General features: G+C 49.4%; 3 protein-coding genes across 4 annotated transcripts in view; 1 reads left to right on the forward strand and 2 right to left on the reverse strand.

The window, feature by feature from the left end:
* Positions 1–1,457: 1,457 nt before the first annotated feature.
* Spata25 (spermatogenesis associated 25) lies at positions 1,458–3,656 on the forward strand. The gene is made up of 2 exons (XM_028769495.1): positions 1,458–1,587; positions 2,162–3,656. The coding sequence occupies exons 1-2, from the start codon at positions 1,533–1,535 to the stop codon at positions 2,779–2,781; spliced, it is 675 nt and encodes a 224-aa protein (XP_028625328.1). The 5' UTR covers positions 1,458–1,532; the 3' UTR covers positions 2,782–3,656.
* The window catches only part of Zswim1 (zinc finger SWIM-type containing 1), a 22,246-nt gene continuing 8,659 nt past the window's right edge, over positions 3,358–16,944 (reverse strand). Inside the window, exons 1-2 of one of the 2 annotated variants that reach the window (XM_028769489.1) lie at positions 7,062–7,226; positions 3,358–5,578 (exon numbers count right to left, since the gene is read on the reverse strand). In XM_028769489.1, coding sequence (XP_028625322.1) covers positions 4,073–5,440 — 1,368 coding nt within the window. In that variant the 5' untranslated portion in view covers positions 5,441–5,578; positions 7,062–7,226 and the 3' untranslated portion in view covers positions 3,358–4,072. Of the gene's footprint in view, positions 5,579–7,061; positions 7,227–16,944 lie in introns of those variants that run through there. The other variant, XM_028769490.1, reaches the window with a different exon arrangement.
* Positions 8,197–16,944, reverse strand: part of Zswim3 (zinc finger SWIM-type containing 3) — a 17,642-nt gene continuing 8,894 nt past the window's right edge. Inside the window, exon 2 of the mRNA XM_028769488.1 lies at positions 8,197–10,569. Coding sequence (XP_028625321.1) covers positions 8,634–10,569 — 1,936 coding nt within the window. The 3' untranslated portion in view covers positions 8,197–8,633. The remainder of the gene's footprint in view (positions 10,570–16,944) is intronic.

Raw genomic sequence — 16,944 nt, forward strand, 5'->3', positions numbered from 1 at the left:
TATTGACACATAGGTCTGCCCCTGGGATTTTATTAGTTGATTGAATGGAGTAGGGCCCTAACATTATTTGAAGCCTCCCAGAGCCTGTGCTGACCACCACTGACCTGGACCAAACATGTCATTTTTTCAGAGGCCAAGAGATGAGAATATATTTGTCTAAGAACAAATAGCAAATGAATATTTATTTATTTAGAGACAGAGAACTCACTCTGTACACCAGGCTGGCATTTATTTATTTATTTATTTATTTATTTGGAGACAGGAAACTCGCTCTGTACACCAGGCTGGCCTCAAACTTGAGATCCACCTGTCTCTGTCTCCAGAGCGCTGCCATTCATGGTGTGAGAGCCACCATGCTTGGCTCCAGCAAATGATTTAAAAAATAACAAAAAACCAACCAACCAACCAAAAACCCTCAAGGGTCACCTGTACCCTGGTTTGCCCTCAGACTTGCTATATAATGGGGGATGACCTTGTATTTCTTTTCTTTTTTTTTTCTTTCTTTTTTTTTTTTTTCAAGACAGGGTTTCTCTGTGTAGTCCTGGCTGTCCTGGAACTCACTCTGTAGACCAGGCTGGCCTCGAACTCATAAATCCGCCTGCCTCTGCCTCCCAAGTGCTGGGATTAAAGGCGTGTACCACCACCACCCGGCCGACCTTGTATTTCTGATCCTCCTGTGTGTACTGCCGGTGTGCTGGGTTCCAGGTCTGTGTCCCATGCTTGGCTTCTGTGGTAGCAAAGTGATTCACTACCTTGACTCACAGCAAGCACAAGACACAAAAGCACTGGACTCATTTTTCTGTATCGGTATCACTAGCCTCCATGGACATCTCCTCTCACCATTGCAACACCTGGGGAGGCAGGAGGCAGTATCACGCCCATTTTGCAGATGAGGACACTGAGGAACAACTGTCTAGGTGGAGTCAGGTGTGGCAGCACACGCCTATATTCCTAACACCTAGAAAACTGAGTCAGGAAGCTCAAGGTGATGAGGCCAGCCACACAAAAGCCAACATAGGCTGGGCACGGTGGTTCCTGATTTGTAATCTCAGCAAGCAGGAGACAAGCCTGGAACAGGAAGTAGACCCTAGGGCTTTCCAGGGCAGCCAGGGCTAAGTAGTTTGATCCTGTCTCAACAAACAAAACCAACCAATCAAACAAACCCTAGCACAACAAAAAGCAAAACAAAACACACATATACACAGACAACGAGGATGTAGTTCTGAGGCAATGCTCACGCCTCAGATCAGCAGAGCCCTGGGTTCTAGCCCCAGCACCAGAAGAAAGCAAGACAAAAAACTGCCTGTCTAGGTGGATCCTGACCAAGATAATGACAAAATCCTGGACCTTCCTGATCCTGGTCCAGTGCCCATTTAATCCCCTCCCATTGTGACATGTATGTTCCATAATGAGCATGTTAGTATTGTGAGGTAGGGTCTGGGTGTAAACTATGAGGTGACACTGTAGAAAACTGGGGACAAGGGCAGGAGGAATAGGGCTATTCCCTCACAAACAGGGACTCTGGGGCAGCCATGTCCTACTTCATGTCTCCACAAACTCATCTCGGTCTCCTGCCTTCTGGCCAAGGTAAGAGGTGGTTCCTGGAACTGGGGGGTGGGTGGGTGGGGGCACAACAGAGCTTCCCACATGAAGTCGCTTCCTGGCTTTGGGGAGGTGGAGCTTTTGCTGAAAGCTTTTGGGCTGAACCTGGAATCAGTCCTCTTGAAAGGATACCCAATCACTTGCCGGGCGGTGGTGGCGCACGCCTTTAATCCCAGCACTTGGGAGGCAGAGGCAGGCGGATTTCTGAGTTCGAGAGTTCGAGGCTAGCCTGGTCTACAGAGTGAGTTCCAGGACAGCCAGGGCTACTCAGAGAAACCCTGTCTCGAAAAACCAAAAAAAAAAAAAAAAAAAAAAAAGAAAGGATACCCAAAAGGCGTTGCCAATTGCTAATTATGCACTCACTCACTTAAAATCCTTCCCTGTCACCTGCAGTATTGGGACTGGCTGGGGTTATGGAAATAAGTAATTGCTTACATTCCCAACCTCTGAGCGCCCTCTTGGGCTGGTTCTGATTGCCTCTGTCCCCAGGCCCTGCCCCTCAGGGCCGCTTCCTCCAAGAGACCAAGAATAACATTCCATTTCATTCTTGTCTCTGCAGGTGGGGCTGCTTCTCCAGGCTCGTCCCTTGGCCTCTATAGTCCTGCAGAGCCAGTGGCAGTGGCACCTGGTGGATTAGGCCCACTGAGCCAGAAAGCTGAGCAGGTGGCACCTGCTGCCCAGGCCTGGGGCCCCACCTTGGCAGTGCCTGAAGCCAGGGGCTGCTCTGGGGGTGTTAGCTGGGAGACACCTCGGAGAAAGGAACACAACCGATACTGCCCCAAATTGCCCCCCATGAGGCAGCTGGAGAGCTTGGGCTGGGCAGACCCCTGCTCCAGAAGCAGGGCTCCCTATCTGGGTGGCCCTAGCAGGCCCCGGCCCCTTCTGCTGTGTGGGCTGTCACCTGGGGTTCTGCCAATATCTTCCGAGACAGGGGGGAAAGAGGCCAGCTCCCAGCCTGACATCTGCATCCTTACCCTGGCCATGATGATTGCTGGTATACCTACCGTGCCTGTGCCAGGCCTGCGGGAAGAGGACCTGATCCGGGCGGCTCAAGCCTTCATGATGGCCCATCCAGAGCCAGAGGGAGCTGTGGAGGGGGTGCAGTGGGAGCAGGCACATGCCCACATGGCTTCTGGACAGATGCCTTTAGTGAGATCCAGGAGGGGCTCCTGCTTGTAGTCGGATGAAATAGCATGAGATACATAGGGCGGCTTCTCCGTATGGTTTTTGGGCAGATAAGGTTGGGGATGGCTCTGGCAGGGATGGGAAGAGGGTGTGGGTGACTGAGCCACCCTGACAGACTGCACTGCTTTGTCAGGACCATCCTGCAGGAAGTTCTTCATACCACCACAGGTCTGAGCAGATTAAATCAGGGTACCTAAGTAGGAAGCCCTTTTGGGAGAGTAAATTTTTCTTGTCTAAAGTCCTAGACAATATGGCTTTCCTGTTGCCTTGTGTCCCAGCATGCTGAAAGGAGATGGGACTATAGGCGAATGATGGAAAATGAACCCTTGGCTGAGCAAAAAGAAGTCCATTCTTCTTTATTCCAGCCAGCCCTGTGAGGATGCCCACTTTACAGACAAGCTGGAGCCTGGAGAGCGCTCTCGGGTCTCACTGATAGTAAAGGCAGAACCAGGCCTGAAAACAATGGCAGGCAAAGCAAGAGCCGAGTGAGCACACAGGCAGCACCACCGGGCCAAGGCTCTTCCTCTCACAACACAAAAGGACCACGTATAAACCAGACAACAAGACAAGTGTGGGGACAACATTCACTTTATTGATCCTAGAGTGGGACAGGAAAACTGAGACACTTGGCAACCTCACCAAAGTAGCCTCTTCCTTTGTGGGAAGGCTCCAGGGCCAGTGTCAGGTGACTCCTGTGACTGAGCAGGAGGTACCGACACAGACCCTTCAGCCTCATCACTCATTATTTTCTCTTATTTCACTATCACCTGTTTCCAGAAATTTCTTGAGCTACAAATCATTTTTCCTTATGAAAAAGTTGCCAAAACTGAAGCCAGAATGCACAGCAGAGACTGTATTTGGTCATCAAAGCCTGTAATATTTACTACTGAGTCCTTAACAGAAAAGATTTCCTGACTTCTGTCCTATGGAGCCTGACACATTCTAGACAATCGGCTGGAGCAGAGGAGAAACTTGGAAGGAAGCACAGAGCATGTGCAGAGGGAAGGAAGGGAGTGCTCCTATGTAGGTGAACATTTCAGGGCACAAACACAATCAGAAGTTGGGTCTACTGACACAGGCTTGTAATCCCACTTACTTAGCAGGCTAGTTAGGAGGTTCACATGTTCAAAGCCAGCCTGTCTACAGAGTGAGTTCAAGAGGAAGCCTGGGCAACCTAGTGAGAGGCTATCTGAGAGGAAGCAATAGAGAGCGGCAGTAGTAGAGTACCTGCCTAACACTTGTCCTCCTCTGGGTTCAGTCCCCAGTACTGGGTGTGTCCCTGTGATTACAGCTGGACCTGCTCGTAAGGGCCGATCCAGCTGTCGGCTAGTTCCCGCAGGGTGCTGTAGCGACACTCGAACTCCTCCTCACTGCAGTGCTGTAAGAGACGACCTACCTCCTCAGTGAGGAGGGTCACCGCCAGGTGCTTATCCAGGCTGGCACTCCACTTGCTGCTCAGGATACTGTCTAGACTGGTGGCACAGCCTGAGGTCCACTGAGCCTGCAGCATGTCGGGCTGGAGCACCTGCTGGCGGGCACTGAGCATGGCCAGGATGTGGCGGCAGGGCAGGTGGAAGGCTTGGTTAAAGTAGCAGCTGCAGCTGGCGGGGGACTGGGGCTGGACATTGTGCGTGTCCTCCAGAATCTGTATGTTCATTTTTTCTGAGCCAGAGCCAATGAGGTGCATGGATTTCTGGACTACGGCGAGCTCGCCCAGGCAGAGTTGGGCAGCTGGCCCTGTGCAGATGGCATTGAGGGAGTGCTGGATACGGGCTTCCACCAACTGCTCTGTGTTGGGGTTTTCAGGGCTGGCCTCTGAAGGAGTGTGACTGTCCTGGGGACTCTCTGCCAGGCTGAGGCTGGCTTTGTCTGAAGAGTTCTGCTGCATGTATCGGAACACAGATGCCATGCCTTGTTTCTCAAAAGGGGTGGTGCCAAAAAACTGGCTGAGGATGTGGGCTGTGACCTCCAGACTCTGGAAGTATCGGTTGCTCTGGGCTCGGCTTCTCCAGCGGTGGGCCAGCCAGATGCGGTCATTGAGCAGCCAGTGGGAGTGTAGCTCGGGCAGCCTGCTGGAGGGGATGCAGTCACTCAGGAGTGTGTAGAGCTTCCTCAGGTTGCCAGCGGTGGCGGAGCACATTGTGCTCTGCAGGGAGGACAGAAGCACCCTCTGCACAGACTGCTCTAGGGACAGCTGATAGAATTTACCCTGGAGGAACTTACAGATGTGGAAGGCGGAGAGCAAGACCTCAGCGGTGGGGAACTCCATGGTCAGAGTGGGCAGCAGGAGGAAGTGGGGGTCCACCAGGATGGTGGTGACCCTCTCCCATGCTGGGTTAAACTTTTTGAACACCTGGAACATCTGGGCCAGGCCTCTGGCATCTTCATTGGTAGGGATGGCAAAGTACACAGCTCTGGCAAGAGGACCCTCAACCTGGACCCGGGGTCCATCCACCAGGAAGGTGTATAACACCTTGCCTCTGGGGTTATAGGTCCGGTGTATGAATAAGACCTCAGGGAAGTGAGCGAAGAGGTCTTGCATGAAGCAGCTTTGGTAGTTGAAGGCATCCAGCTGAGGAGTCTTGCTAATCTGGTGCAGCATGGGTGGGCTGGAGTCCTTAATAAGTAGACCGTTCAGCATCGTGAGGGCCATGGAGTGCTGGCAAGCGTCTAAAGCCCAGGCTAGGATCCTTCTGCTGCAGGATCACCGTCAGGGAAACATGTTTCTCAAGTGCCACGTAATTTGATGCTTGAAGCTAGACTGTAGTTTTAGGTACTGTTTCAGATGGGCCTAGGGAAAGGAAGAGACACTTGAGTTGGGACCTGGGTTTTCAACTCTCTATCTGGACAATATTTCAAGGCTTATCACACACTATATATCTTCTAGGGGCAGATCTACAACAAGCACATAAGGACACACTGGATGAGTATAAAAGCCACAAAGATGAGAAAGAGGCCAGAGCATGCTGGGGAAGGCAGGGTACACTAGCTATGGTGGGAAGCCGTCTATAGGGCAGATTCCCCTGGATATGAGACATAAGTAACAAGCCAGCCATAGAAACATGGTTCCCAGGGACTAAAAAGGGCAGGAAGTCACGTGCAGTGGTGTACACTTGTGATCCAAGCTACCTAAAAAGCCGAGGCAGGCCGGGCGGTGGTGGCGCACGCCTTTAATCCCAGCACTCGGGAGGCAGAGGCAGGCGGATTTCTGAGTTCGAGGCCAGCCCGGTCTACAGAGTGAGTTCCAGGACAGCCCGGGCTATACAGAGAAACCCTGTCTCGAAAAACCAAAAAAAAAAAAAAAAAAAAAAAAAAGCCGAGGCAGAAGGATCACCAGGCCAAGATCCCCCAGATCGGCTTAAGGCCAGCATAGGCAATTTAGAGAGAACCTGTCTCAAAAACAAAACAAAAAACCCAACAAAACCCCTAACAACAACCACCACACACTCACAAACTCTTCACACATATTAAAATCCAAACCAAACAAAAGGACTGGGGAGCTGGGTGTGGCATCAATCCCAGCACTTGGGAGGTGGAGGCGGCAGGCTCAGCTCAAGGTCATTTTAGACTACAGGAGATCATAGCTCATTAGCAGTACAGAGGATTGGAAACATATGACCAATCCTAGCACGTGGGAGGCAGAGGCAGGCCGATCTCTGCGAGTTCTAGGCCTGCCAGGGCTGTTACATAGAGTAATCCTCTGTCTCAAAACAAAACACCCATATGACACGTGGCCCTTCTTTTTTCTACAGAAGGATCCTGCTGTGTAGCCCTGACTTGTCTACAACCCACAGCAATCCTCTCACCTCAGCTCCCAAGTGCTGGGGTTCAGGCATGTGTCACCTCATTTAATTCTCTTTTTTAAATTATCATTCTAAATATTTGTATGGCCTTTCTGTTCACAAATTCTTGTATTTCTTGCTAACTCTTTCTTTTGATCCTGGTACATATCCCAAACGACCGCTCACCTGCTGTGAAATATTAGGTAAGCCAAGTGGCCTTTTCTGAAACTCAATTCCTTTCACTATAAAAGGGGACTAGCATGTGTGTGTAGCTTCTCCTGCGCCTACATATATTGGTTGTAATACTTTATGCAAATGTTTCCCGTTTGGCTCCATTTACTGCCCCCATTTCGCAGATGACTCAGGTACAAAGACATAGGCTATCTGTCCACCATTACGACAGCTGGAAGCCGAGTCTTTGGCTCCAGATCCTGATGGCATCCTAGAGTCCCAAAATATGGACCAGGAAGGGAAGGCGGCCTCTGACCTCACCTGAGCCCGGGTGGGGGATGCGGAAGGCTGAGGTTCGTGTTCAAGCTCAGCGGAGCCGAAATCCACCTTCCACTGGTGGAAGCTGTACGCACTAATCGCTGCGACCCGGCTTCACGCCTCCTTGGCTGAGACCGTTCACGCACGGGTAGACGCGGCAGCCATTTCTCCCACTGGGCCCGCCTCCTTCTGACTGACGTCCAGCCTCGCCAATCACCACGCCAGCTTCGCAATGACTCAGCCCAAAGGAGCTCGCTGTGTAACTTGGGACGGGGCTGTTGCCAGGGCTACAGGGGGCTCGGCCAGAAATCACCAATGAGAGCTTGTGGAAGGATGTTCACACCGGAACCGGCTGCCCGAGGGCGAAGCCTCCCTTCCTTAGAAGGGGCTGGAAAGGCGGCACCTTTTAACGGCCAAAATAAAATAAAGAGCAGTGTTTTATACGGAAACATTTAGTTTGTCGGGTATCGAGCTTTAAAGCTCCGAAGATACAGAACAATGGAAAAAGGTGCAAATGTCATACTGCATTCTTTGCCTTGTGGAGAAACTGAGGCTTGTAATTCCAGTTATTCAGGGCCTGAGATAGGATCAAGAGTTTGAAGCTAGCTCAGGCAACCTAGTAAGACCAAGTGTTAAACAGCTGGGTGTGGTGTCACACGTATTCCTAGCCCCTGGGAAGCAGAAGCCAGCCTGGTCTACATCAAGTTCCATCCAGTATAGGCCTCTCTCAAAAATAAAATAGAGACGGGCGGTGGTGGCACACGCCTTTAATCCCAGCACTTGGGAGGCAGAGGCAGGCGGATTTCTGAGTTCAAGGCCAGCCTGGTCTACAGAGTGAGTTCCAGGACAGCCAGGGCTACACAGAGAAACCCTGTCTCGAAAAACCAAAAAAAAAAAAAAAAAAATCTAGGATTTAGGTCATTAGGTCACTCTTCTGTCCTGGTCCACTGGTCCCTTTCCTGAATAGAATGAACAAGACAACCTAACATCTGTGTTGCAGGCTTAGTTGGGGCAGAGTAAGTGGTGATGCATTTCTAATCCTTTGAATGTCAAGCACCAGACCCCATTAGACAATACTTGTTTCCTTGAGGCTGCTAGCCTGGGCTACATGAGGCTCCGTCTCGAAAAAACACAAAAGTAAAACAAAAACAAAACCCGACTTTATTAGTGTGAATAAAAATACATAACAGGTATTTTCTAAAGAGCAGCAACAGTCGACAATCAAGGGCTACCCTCCTCCCCGTCTCTGAAAACAAAGCTTCTTTCCAGGCCCATTCTGTTTATTCTAACCTGGGCAAGGGTTCATCTCTGTAGGCTGGGAAGAAAGGAGCATGACCTTTCCGTATGGAGTAACTTTGGCTTTGAACAATGAATGAGGTGTCTGTAGAGCGCCAAGGGCAGGGCTGAAATGGGGCAGGGTCAAGGACTGTCACAATGGAATCCTCTCCCCTGGTTTTAAGATCTTCTTAGCCCTTACCTAGGAAGACACTGATAAAAATACTGACCTACAGCCTGGCTCACCACTTTGAACTGTCTCAAGGTGGTTTGGAGATGGAGTTCACTAGTGCAAACACTTCAATCATGAACCATGGCTTCAGCAAGAGGGGGGCTGTCTCCTTCCTCTAGCTTTCCCCAGAGGAAAGGGAGGCAGCCCACGTCTCTGAAGTCAACCGGCTGCTGACTGGACTCAGGCAGCTGATAGGGGTCTGCCCAGATGTCCACAATCTTGCGCAGGGTAGAGCAGCGCTCCTCCAGCTCTGGCCCCTCGGTCTGCATCAGCAGGTTTGCCAGCTCCCTGCTTAGGTCCTGAATAATGTGGTTCTGACCTTGCTTTTCAGGCTGATCTGTGTTTGGGATTATTCCACGGTCTTGCAGCTCCCCATTGGGGTCAAGGAGGTGCTGGTATTTCTTCTGCCACCGGCAGCACACCATGGCTTCCCCTACTGGCTGCTGGCTAGTGTGTAGCAGAGCCAAAATGTGGCGGCATGGCAGATGGTAGCACTGTTGAAAGGAACAGCTGCAGCTGCAGCCATCTTTGCTCACCTGGTGTGAGTTCTCTAGCAGCTGAACAGCTACCGAGGAGCCAGCCTCGTCCACCAGGTGGGTGGAATTCTGTACCACCTCCCACTCATTATGACACAACTTGTAGGCAAGTTCAGAGCCACTCTGGTGCAAGATGTCTAGCATGCCACCCTTGGAGGGCTGATCCTGGGGCTGTGGCAACTGAGACTGCGCTGAGTCTGGCTTTGCCTCTTCTACCTCTTCCACAGGGAGCCTGGTGTTGCCCCCTCCACAAATACTAAAAGGCTTTTTGGGCCTTGGAGGTGTGCTTGGGAGCCTAGTTCTCTTTAACTTGGGAGAATTTGTGGGCAAGCTCTTCAGACCTTTGGTATTAAAGAAGTCTATGTAGTCCACAAAGTGAAGGATGCAGTCCAGCAGGGACCGCCGTTCCCGGAAGAGGCTTGACACCTTGCTGGTGACTATGTCCAGGCTGTCCATGTAGGTGTTACATGCATGCAGGCCCTTCCTCACATGCACGTACCACAGCAGTTCACAGGAGAACCAGTGGGCCTGGAGGAAGCGGAAGAGCTCCTCGTCCAGGAGGGCTTGGGACATCTCACAGAGAGTCTTTAGGCTTGCATCAGAAGAGACAAACACAGCTTCCCGCAGAGCTTCTTTCATGAGCCTTTTAAAAGATGCATTTACTGAACTCTGGTGTAACTTCTTCTCCAAGAGACGGGTTGTGTGGTAGATAGAGAGGAGGGTGCGGGCAGCGGGGAAAATCTCCTGTAGAATAGCTCGGTAAGGGAATGAAGGGTCCACAAAAATCATCTTGACCTTGGGCCAATCAGAGTTGAACTCGGTAAAGATACTGAGCATCGTGGCCACAGAAGGAGCTGTCTCCGCCTTGAGCACAGCGAAGTGCACCACTCGACTCTCCCGCTCCTTGTTCTCCACCAAGAAAGCATACAGAGTATGGCCCTGGCTGTTTTCCACTCGGTGCAGCAAGAGAGTCTCTGGGAATCGGGTGAACAGGTCACTCATCTTGCTACTCTGGAAGCTGAGTCGGTCTAGGTCTTGGCTGGTACCCACACTGAAGGAGGCCATTGAGCCCTCGTCCACGGTAAGGAAGTTCTTCATCACTTTTGCTATCTTGGCCATATCTGAAGGGCTGATGCCCTCCTGCTCTGGATTTGAGGGCTTGTGTATCTTATCTAGGCAAAAAGATGGCTCTACTGGGGCCTTCTCTGCTGTATCAAGGTCTTTCTTGATGCTCAGCTGCACTGGCTGGAGTTTGTGCAGACATATTGCCTTCTGAAGTTTGCTAGAAGGGACTCCTCCAGCAGCAGCAGAGTCGGCATGGATGTGCTGGGTATTCAGCTCACTGATAAACAGCCTATCTAGTCTCTCGTTGTACTGCAGGAGCAGGTACGCTGGACACCTGTCCACCTTCCGTGTTCTCTTCCTGTTTGACTGCGTCCGAATACAGACAAATTTCACCTGCACATATCTAGGGAAGGTAGAGGCGACAGTGAGAAAGGTGCTGGCCGCCCCTCTCCTAAGATAAGACCCGGTAGCCATTTATATTGACCAGTACATTTCTTAAGAGACCACAAAGTCATCTGGAATGTGAGGAAGAAGAATGTGCGGTGACTCTCGAGTCACAACACTTTCGGCTCCCTCCTTCAGACTATTACAACACCCTCAGTTTCTTCCACATAGTTCTAAGGCCAACTTATCTGTTTGTGTGTGTTTAGCTTGGGGACTGGCATGGAACTCATGATGTAGTCCCAGCTGGCCTTGAACTTGCTGCAGCCTTGCTGGCTCAGCCTCCCATGAGCTGAGGAATTACAGAAGTGAGCTACTTACTATACCTGGCTTAAAGGCCCAATTTTTGTCATTGTGTCTGTTGCCATTTGTGACTGCCAATGACAAGCTGCTCTGACACAGGATGTAAGGGGAAGCCGACAACAGCAGTGGAGTGCTCAGCTAGTCTCTGCTTGCTTAGCCAAGTCTAGCTGTGATATATCTAATCTGAGCGCCCGGAGGCCATGGCAAGAGGATCTAAGCTCTAGGGCGACTCTCGGGGTATGCAGCAAGGCCTTTCCTCAGAAAACCAAGTCCTTCTCCCTCATTCAGGACACTATTGCCTTGGCCTCCTTCACAGCGACATTCTGAGGACCAGGACTGCCCACTGAGCTCTTCAGGGTCTTCTGGGGATAGCATGTGCCTGGGCTTATTTGTAGGAGAGAACATTTCTGATTGTTCCTGTAAAGAGAAATGTCTACGTCCTGAGGTGTCTATGTTTTGGTCTGTGATGGAGAGAGTAAACATCTAAGAAATGCCTCCCACTGTAGCTTCAGCACTCTGGATGGAAGGGGTGATTCCAAGAGGATAGTCATCAGATTATCTGCTCTCTGTCTTCTTATTCCACTCAACTCCTGGGCTCAAGATCCAGTGAGAAAGGTTCTCCCTTCTCATCAGCCTTTATGAATGATCCCAAGATACAATACTTCTGAATCTGATTTACTGTATCCAATACAGAGGTCTTACAGACCTGTAGATAGCAATACAAGTAGAGGTGAAATGGGGAACACTACAGGCCAAGTTGAATCTTTTAAATCCTGGCTGCCACTGGGAAGCCACTTCACCTCTGTGAATACAGTATGCCCATTATAAAACGGGACAACCTCATTAGGGCTATCCTAAGACTAAATGAACTACAGCGAAAACATCTAGCCCAGAGCCTTCCTTGGGCTTTGTTTATGCTAGAGCTAAAGCCAGCTGCTTTTGCAGTTCCCATGCCCAGCCACATTCAGTGGGGCTGTCTCACGTGCCATGGCTAAAACATTCCTCACTGTGTTCCTAGGACCTAACACAATGCTGCTCCTTTAGCCAATGCTTCTCAGTGATGTAGTGGATGAATGAATCATGGGCCACCAGTGGGTGGGATGGTTCACACCCCTGCCTCCTCAGGGAGTGGCCCAGCTGAAAAACCAAGGAGAGGGGAAAATCAATCTCAGCCTCTCGCTTACAGGGCTGCCTGGGAGCCCCGCCTACTCTTTTCCAAACACTTATCCAGCTGGTCCAGTTTGCCCACCCTGTGGGGCAAGTTTAGAAAAACAGGATATGTCAGTCTTATGATAACAGGGTGGAGGGGCCTGGGGCATAGGACTTGTGTCTGTTATGAGCAAGTGCAGAGGTGGCGCCATCTCTAGTTTTGGTCAGGAAGGGCTTGGAGCAGTCCAGGTCACCATGTGAGGACCAATGAACCTTAGTTTCCCCCTTCTCCACCTTGCTTGTGTCTTAGAGCAACGCAAGGCCAGCAGCTTCCTGTGCGCACTGTAAAGTGTCTTCTGGCAGTGGCTTATGTCTGTACCTTTGTTTGAATGACCCTCCTACTCTTCATCTCGGAGTATATTCATCATTCAGGATACATGGAGCCATCATCTTTTCTAGAAAGCCATGCCCTACCCTTCTGCTAGCTCAACATCTTAGTCATCCGATAACACCGACTTGCTGTGTATTTAGTGAGGTTTGGGGAGCCACTGCCGACCACAAAGCTCTTTTTATTACTCCTGACTCTACTACCCAGCCAGCTGGGAGTCCTGGACATTCTTTTAATTCATCTCACTCTTCATCCAGTTTCTCCCTTTCCTTGCTTTATTATTTTGTGGGTAGGGAACAGGGCCTCACTCTAAGGCCATCTTCCTACCTTTGCCTACCAAGGGCTAGGATTCTAGGCATGGCCTCCCTGCCCAGCATCTTCCTCTCTTCTTTCCTACCATGCTAGGGATCAGTCCTAGGGCTTTGTATAGCGAGGCTGCTATTCTGCCACTGACCTAACTCCAGCCTGTATCTACTATGTGCACAAGTCTTTACATGCTACCCACCGTCGCTACATACGTGGAAGATTCTGGGCCGGGCAGCACTGAGGTCCTGATGTCTCAGTTCACACTAGCAAGAATTCTAGTTTGTCCTCATTTTACAGAGGAAGATGTCTATAAAGAGGCTTTGAGTATGAGAATCTAGGATTTACCCTTCCAGCCAATACCAGCACATCTTAGGTTTGAACCAAGTTTGCTTGTCTAGTTAGCCATTATTTTGTCCATTTTCTTTAAAAAATATTTCTGTCTCCGAGTCCCTTTTTTACCCTCATTTGACCTTAACTACCTTGGTTAGGTTTAACAACCCCCTTAGAGATCTCTAATCAAGAGCTGGAGAGGCTCAGCAAGGAAAGATGCTGAGGAGAGACTTCACAACATTGTCCTCTGATCCAGACACATGCATGCCCTGCTGTCTACACATATTGTAAGCACACCAACTGAAAGTCTAATGGACTGAAGGTGGATATGGCGGCTTATGCCTGTGATCCCAACACCTGGGAAATTGAGGCAGAAAGACTAACACATGTGTGACACAGGCTGGGCTACCTAGGGAATCGTGGGCTAGTCTAGATTAGAAAGCAAGACCCCATCTCAAAAAAAAAAAAAAAAAAAAAAAAGCCTGGGGCTGTAGCTCAGTAGTAGAACCCTCCTTATCTTGATTGTATGAAGCCCTAGGTTTAATCCCCAATACAACCAAAAACGGGAAACAAAAACAATTTGTGCTTGTTCTGAAAATATACAGACACTTCCCTTATCAGTAATCACTAGCCAAGGCACTCTAGTGACTACATCCATAGTGCATGAGGTGGTTATGTGTAGGGTATATGTAAAGTACTATGCCACTTTATATAAGAGGCTTGAGTATCCAATGTTTTTGATGTGTGAGGGGCATCCTGGAGCCTACCCACCTCCTGACACTGAGGGGACAATCATAATTTCATCTAATCTAAAACTGTTGCTTGTCAACTCAACATCCCCCAGTCTCCTGACAAACAAAGAGCCAATTCTATCCAGGTTACTGTCCCTCCCCAACACAACTACTTGCTTAGAGCAGCAACAGCCAATTAAACCAATTAAGGTAATGCTGTAAAGACCGGGCACTGATAGTTGTCCAGTTTTGGAGAAAGAGCTACAAGAGGAAACCTGGGAAGGGTTCCTCTTTTGGATGTGGCTTCTGCATCTGTGTCATACGGGGAGCTGTACGGAATTCAGCAGGCTTGAAGGTGTACAATGGAAGGCTGCAAGGAGCCCGACCAGAGACCAGAGACACAAACACACTGGGAGGCTCACTCTGAGCCACAGAGTAGCAACTCACAAGCAATTTTCAGTTAGTTGTTATTTAACTGGGGACTAAAGGAGCCAATAGACTGATCTAGTAGCACATGACTATCTCCTGCACTCAGGAGGCTGAAACAGGAGGATTGTCATGAATTCAGGGCCAGTTTGGGCTATGTGGTACATAAAGAGTCCACTTCCCCTCTCTCAACACACAAAACAACAGCAACAAAACTACTGCAGAAATATTTTATAGAAATTAATAGGAAAAAAAGATCTGAATAAAAGTTTACCTTAAAAATTGAGACTATAGGGTGGGGGCTGGGGAGGCAGCTGTAGTGGGCTGGCCTGAAGCTGCTTCTGTTTTTTTTTTTTTTGTTTGTTTGTTTTTTGTTTTTTTGAGACAGGGATTCTCTGTGTAGCCCTGGCTGTCCTGGAACTCACTCTGTAGACCAGGCTGGCCTCGAACTCAGAAATCCACCTGCCTCTGCCTCCCAAGTGCTGGGATTAAAGGCGTGTTCTGTTCTAATGACTAATACTGGTTTCTCAAGACCAAGAGAGTCAGCACACTGACTCAAGTGACACTAAGTGACCTTGCCCCCAAGTTATTTCTGATTGGTAAATAAAAATGTTGATGGCCAATAGATGGGCAGAAGAGACATAGGTGGGGTTTAGGGTTCCCAGGTTTGGGGGTCAGAGGAGACAGATGAAATGAAGTAAGTAGTAACTCGGGGTTACCTATAGGAAAGTAGATTCTAACAGCACAGAGGATAGATACCAGGACTTGTGCTGTCTAAGGCTTATTGTAAGTGATAAAAGTTGTGTGTTTTTTATCCAGGAACTGAATGATCAAAGGTGTGGTAGAAACCCCTGGATTAGAATTAAATAAGTTCTACAACAGGTGGCTCAGCAGTTTAGAGCAGTTGTTGCTCTTGTAGGACCTAGGTTCAGTCCCTAGCACCCACAACAATTTCTAACTCCAGTTCCAGGGGATCTGATGCCCTCTGACCTCCTTGCACACTACACACACATATGATGTGTGCACATACATACACACATGGTACACATACATCCATCCAAAAACTCACTCATACACATAAAATAAGTAAATATTTATGAAAAAAACCCCTGAGCCTAAATGGGCTGGGGAGTCGGCTCAGTCAGTAAAGTGTTTGCTAAGCAGGTGTGAGGACATAAGTTTAGTCCCTAGCATTCGTGAAAAAACAAAACAAAAATGAAAAAACCAACCAACCAAAACGGCAACAAGACTATTGGGTCTAGTTGTGTGTAGCTGTAATTCCCATGCTGCAGAGCTGGAGACAGAAGGATTCCTGGGGTGCGCTGTCCAGCTAGTTTAGCCAAATCTCTGAACTTACTGTTCAGTGAGAAATACTGTCACAAACCAAGCCAAACCAAAACAGTGGAGGATCAACCTGTGACCTCCACACTTGGTACCACATAAGTGCATGTGCACCTGTACACACACACACACAGAGAAAGATTACAAGGCACAGTGGTGCACGCCTGTAATTTAAACACTCTGGCATGTGAAGCAGGAGAACTAGAGTGGGAGGCCCGTGGGTGAGACCTTGTCTCTCAGACAGACAGACAGACAGACAGACAGACAGACAGAGCTGGGTGTTGTGGCACAAATTTGTAATCTCAGCACCCTGCAAGCAGAGGCAGGAAGAGCCTTGGGATTTCAAAGCCAAGCAGGACAATACAGCTAGCTGGGGTAGGCCGAGATACCTCAAAAGAAGCAGAGCGAGGCAAGGGACGTGTCAACGTGACACAAATCCAGACACACTTGGGAAGAGGTTTTCTTTTGCTTTTGCTTTGTGGAAACAGTCTCTCAATGTAGCCCTCCCTGTCCTGGAACTTTCCATGTAGACCAAGCTGCCCTCAAACTCACAGAGATCCACCTGCCTCTGTTTCCTGAATGCTGGGATTAAGGAGTGAGACACCACACTGGGCGAGGAAGAAAGGATCTTAACTGAGAGAATACCTCCAGAAGACTGGACTGCAGGCAACAAGCCTGGGGTACATTTTCTCGATAAATGATATGATAAAGCCCCAGCAACTGTGGGTGGTGCCAGCGCTGAGCAGGTGACCCCGGACGGTGGAAGAAAGCAGACTGAGGAGCAGGCCACAAGGAGCAGGACTCTGCATCAGCTCTGTCCTCTAGGTTCTCCCTTGACCTCCTGGCCTGATTTCCCTCAACAACACGCTGTGACGAATGTAGAACTGCTAGTTGAAATAAACCTTTTCCTCCTCAAGTTGCTTTTGGTCATAGTGTTCTATCATAGCGACAGAGACCAAGCTACGGGTAAGAGTGCTGGAGGCTTAGTTATGAGGGTTGCAGTTCAGATCCCAGCACCCATGTGCTGCAAATTCCAGCTCAGTGGGATCCAAGGTAGCCTTCTGGCTTCAGCACATGCACAAGGTGAGGAACCCACACAGAAACACACGCTCACACAAATACTTAAAAAAAAAAAAAACAAGTCTGAACTTCCTAGCAAAGAACCTGGAATATATAACTTCAGACCACATGTCTGAAAAGGGTAATTACTGAACTGAACAGTGATGGACAGGCTTGTTGAGTGTCTCATGGAGTCTGAAGAAGATGAACTCCCAAATAGAGGGGCTGGGGCAGGCTCAGCCTGTAAAGTGCATTAAACACACACACACACACACACACACACACACACACACACACACACACA

The sequence above is a fragment of the Grammomys surdaster genome, unplaced genomic scaffold, assembly GCF_004785775.1.
Source record: "Grammomys surdaster isolate TR1022 unplaced genomic scaffold, NIH_TR_1.0 193, whole genome shotgun sequence".
Classification (NCBI taxonomy): Eukaryota; Metazoa; Chordata; class Mammalia; order Rodentia; family Muridae; genus Grammomys; species Grammomys surdaster.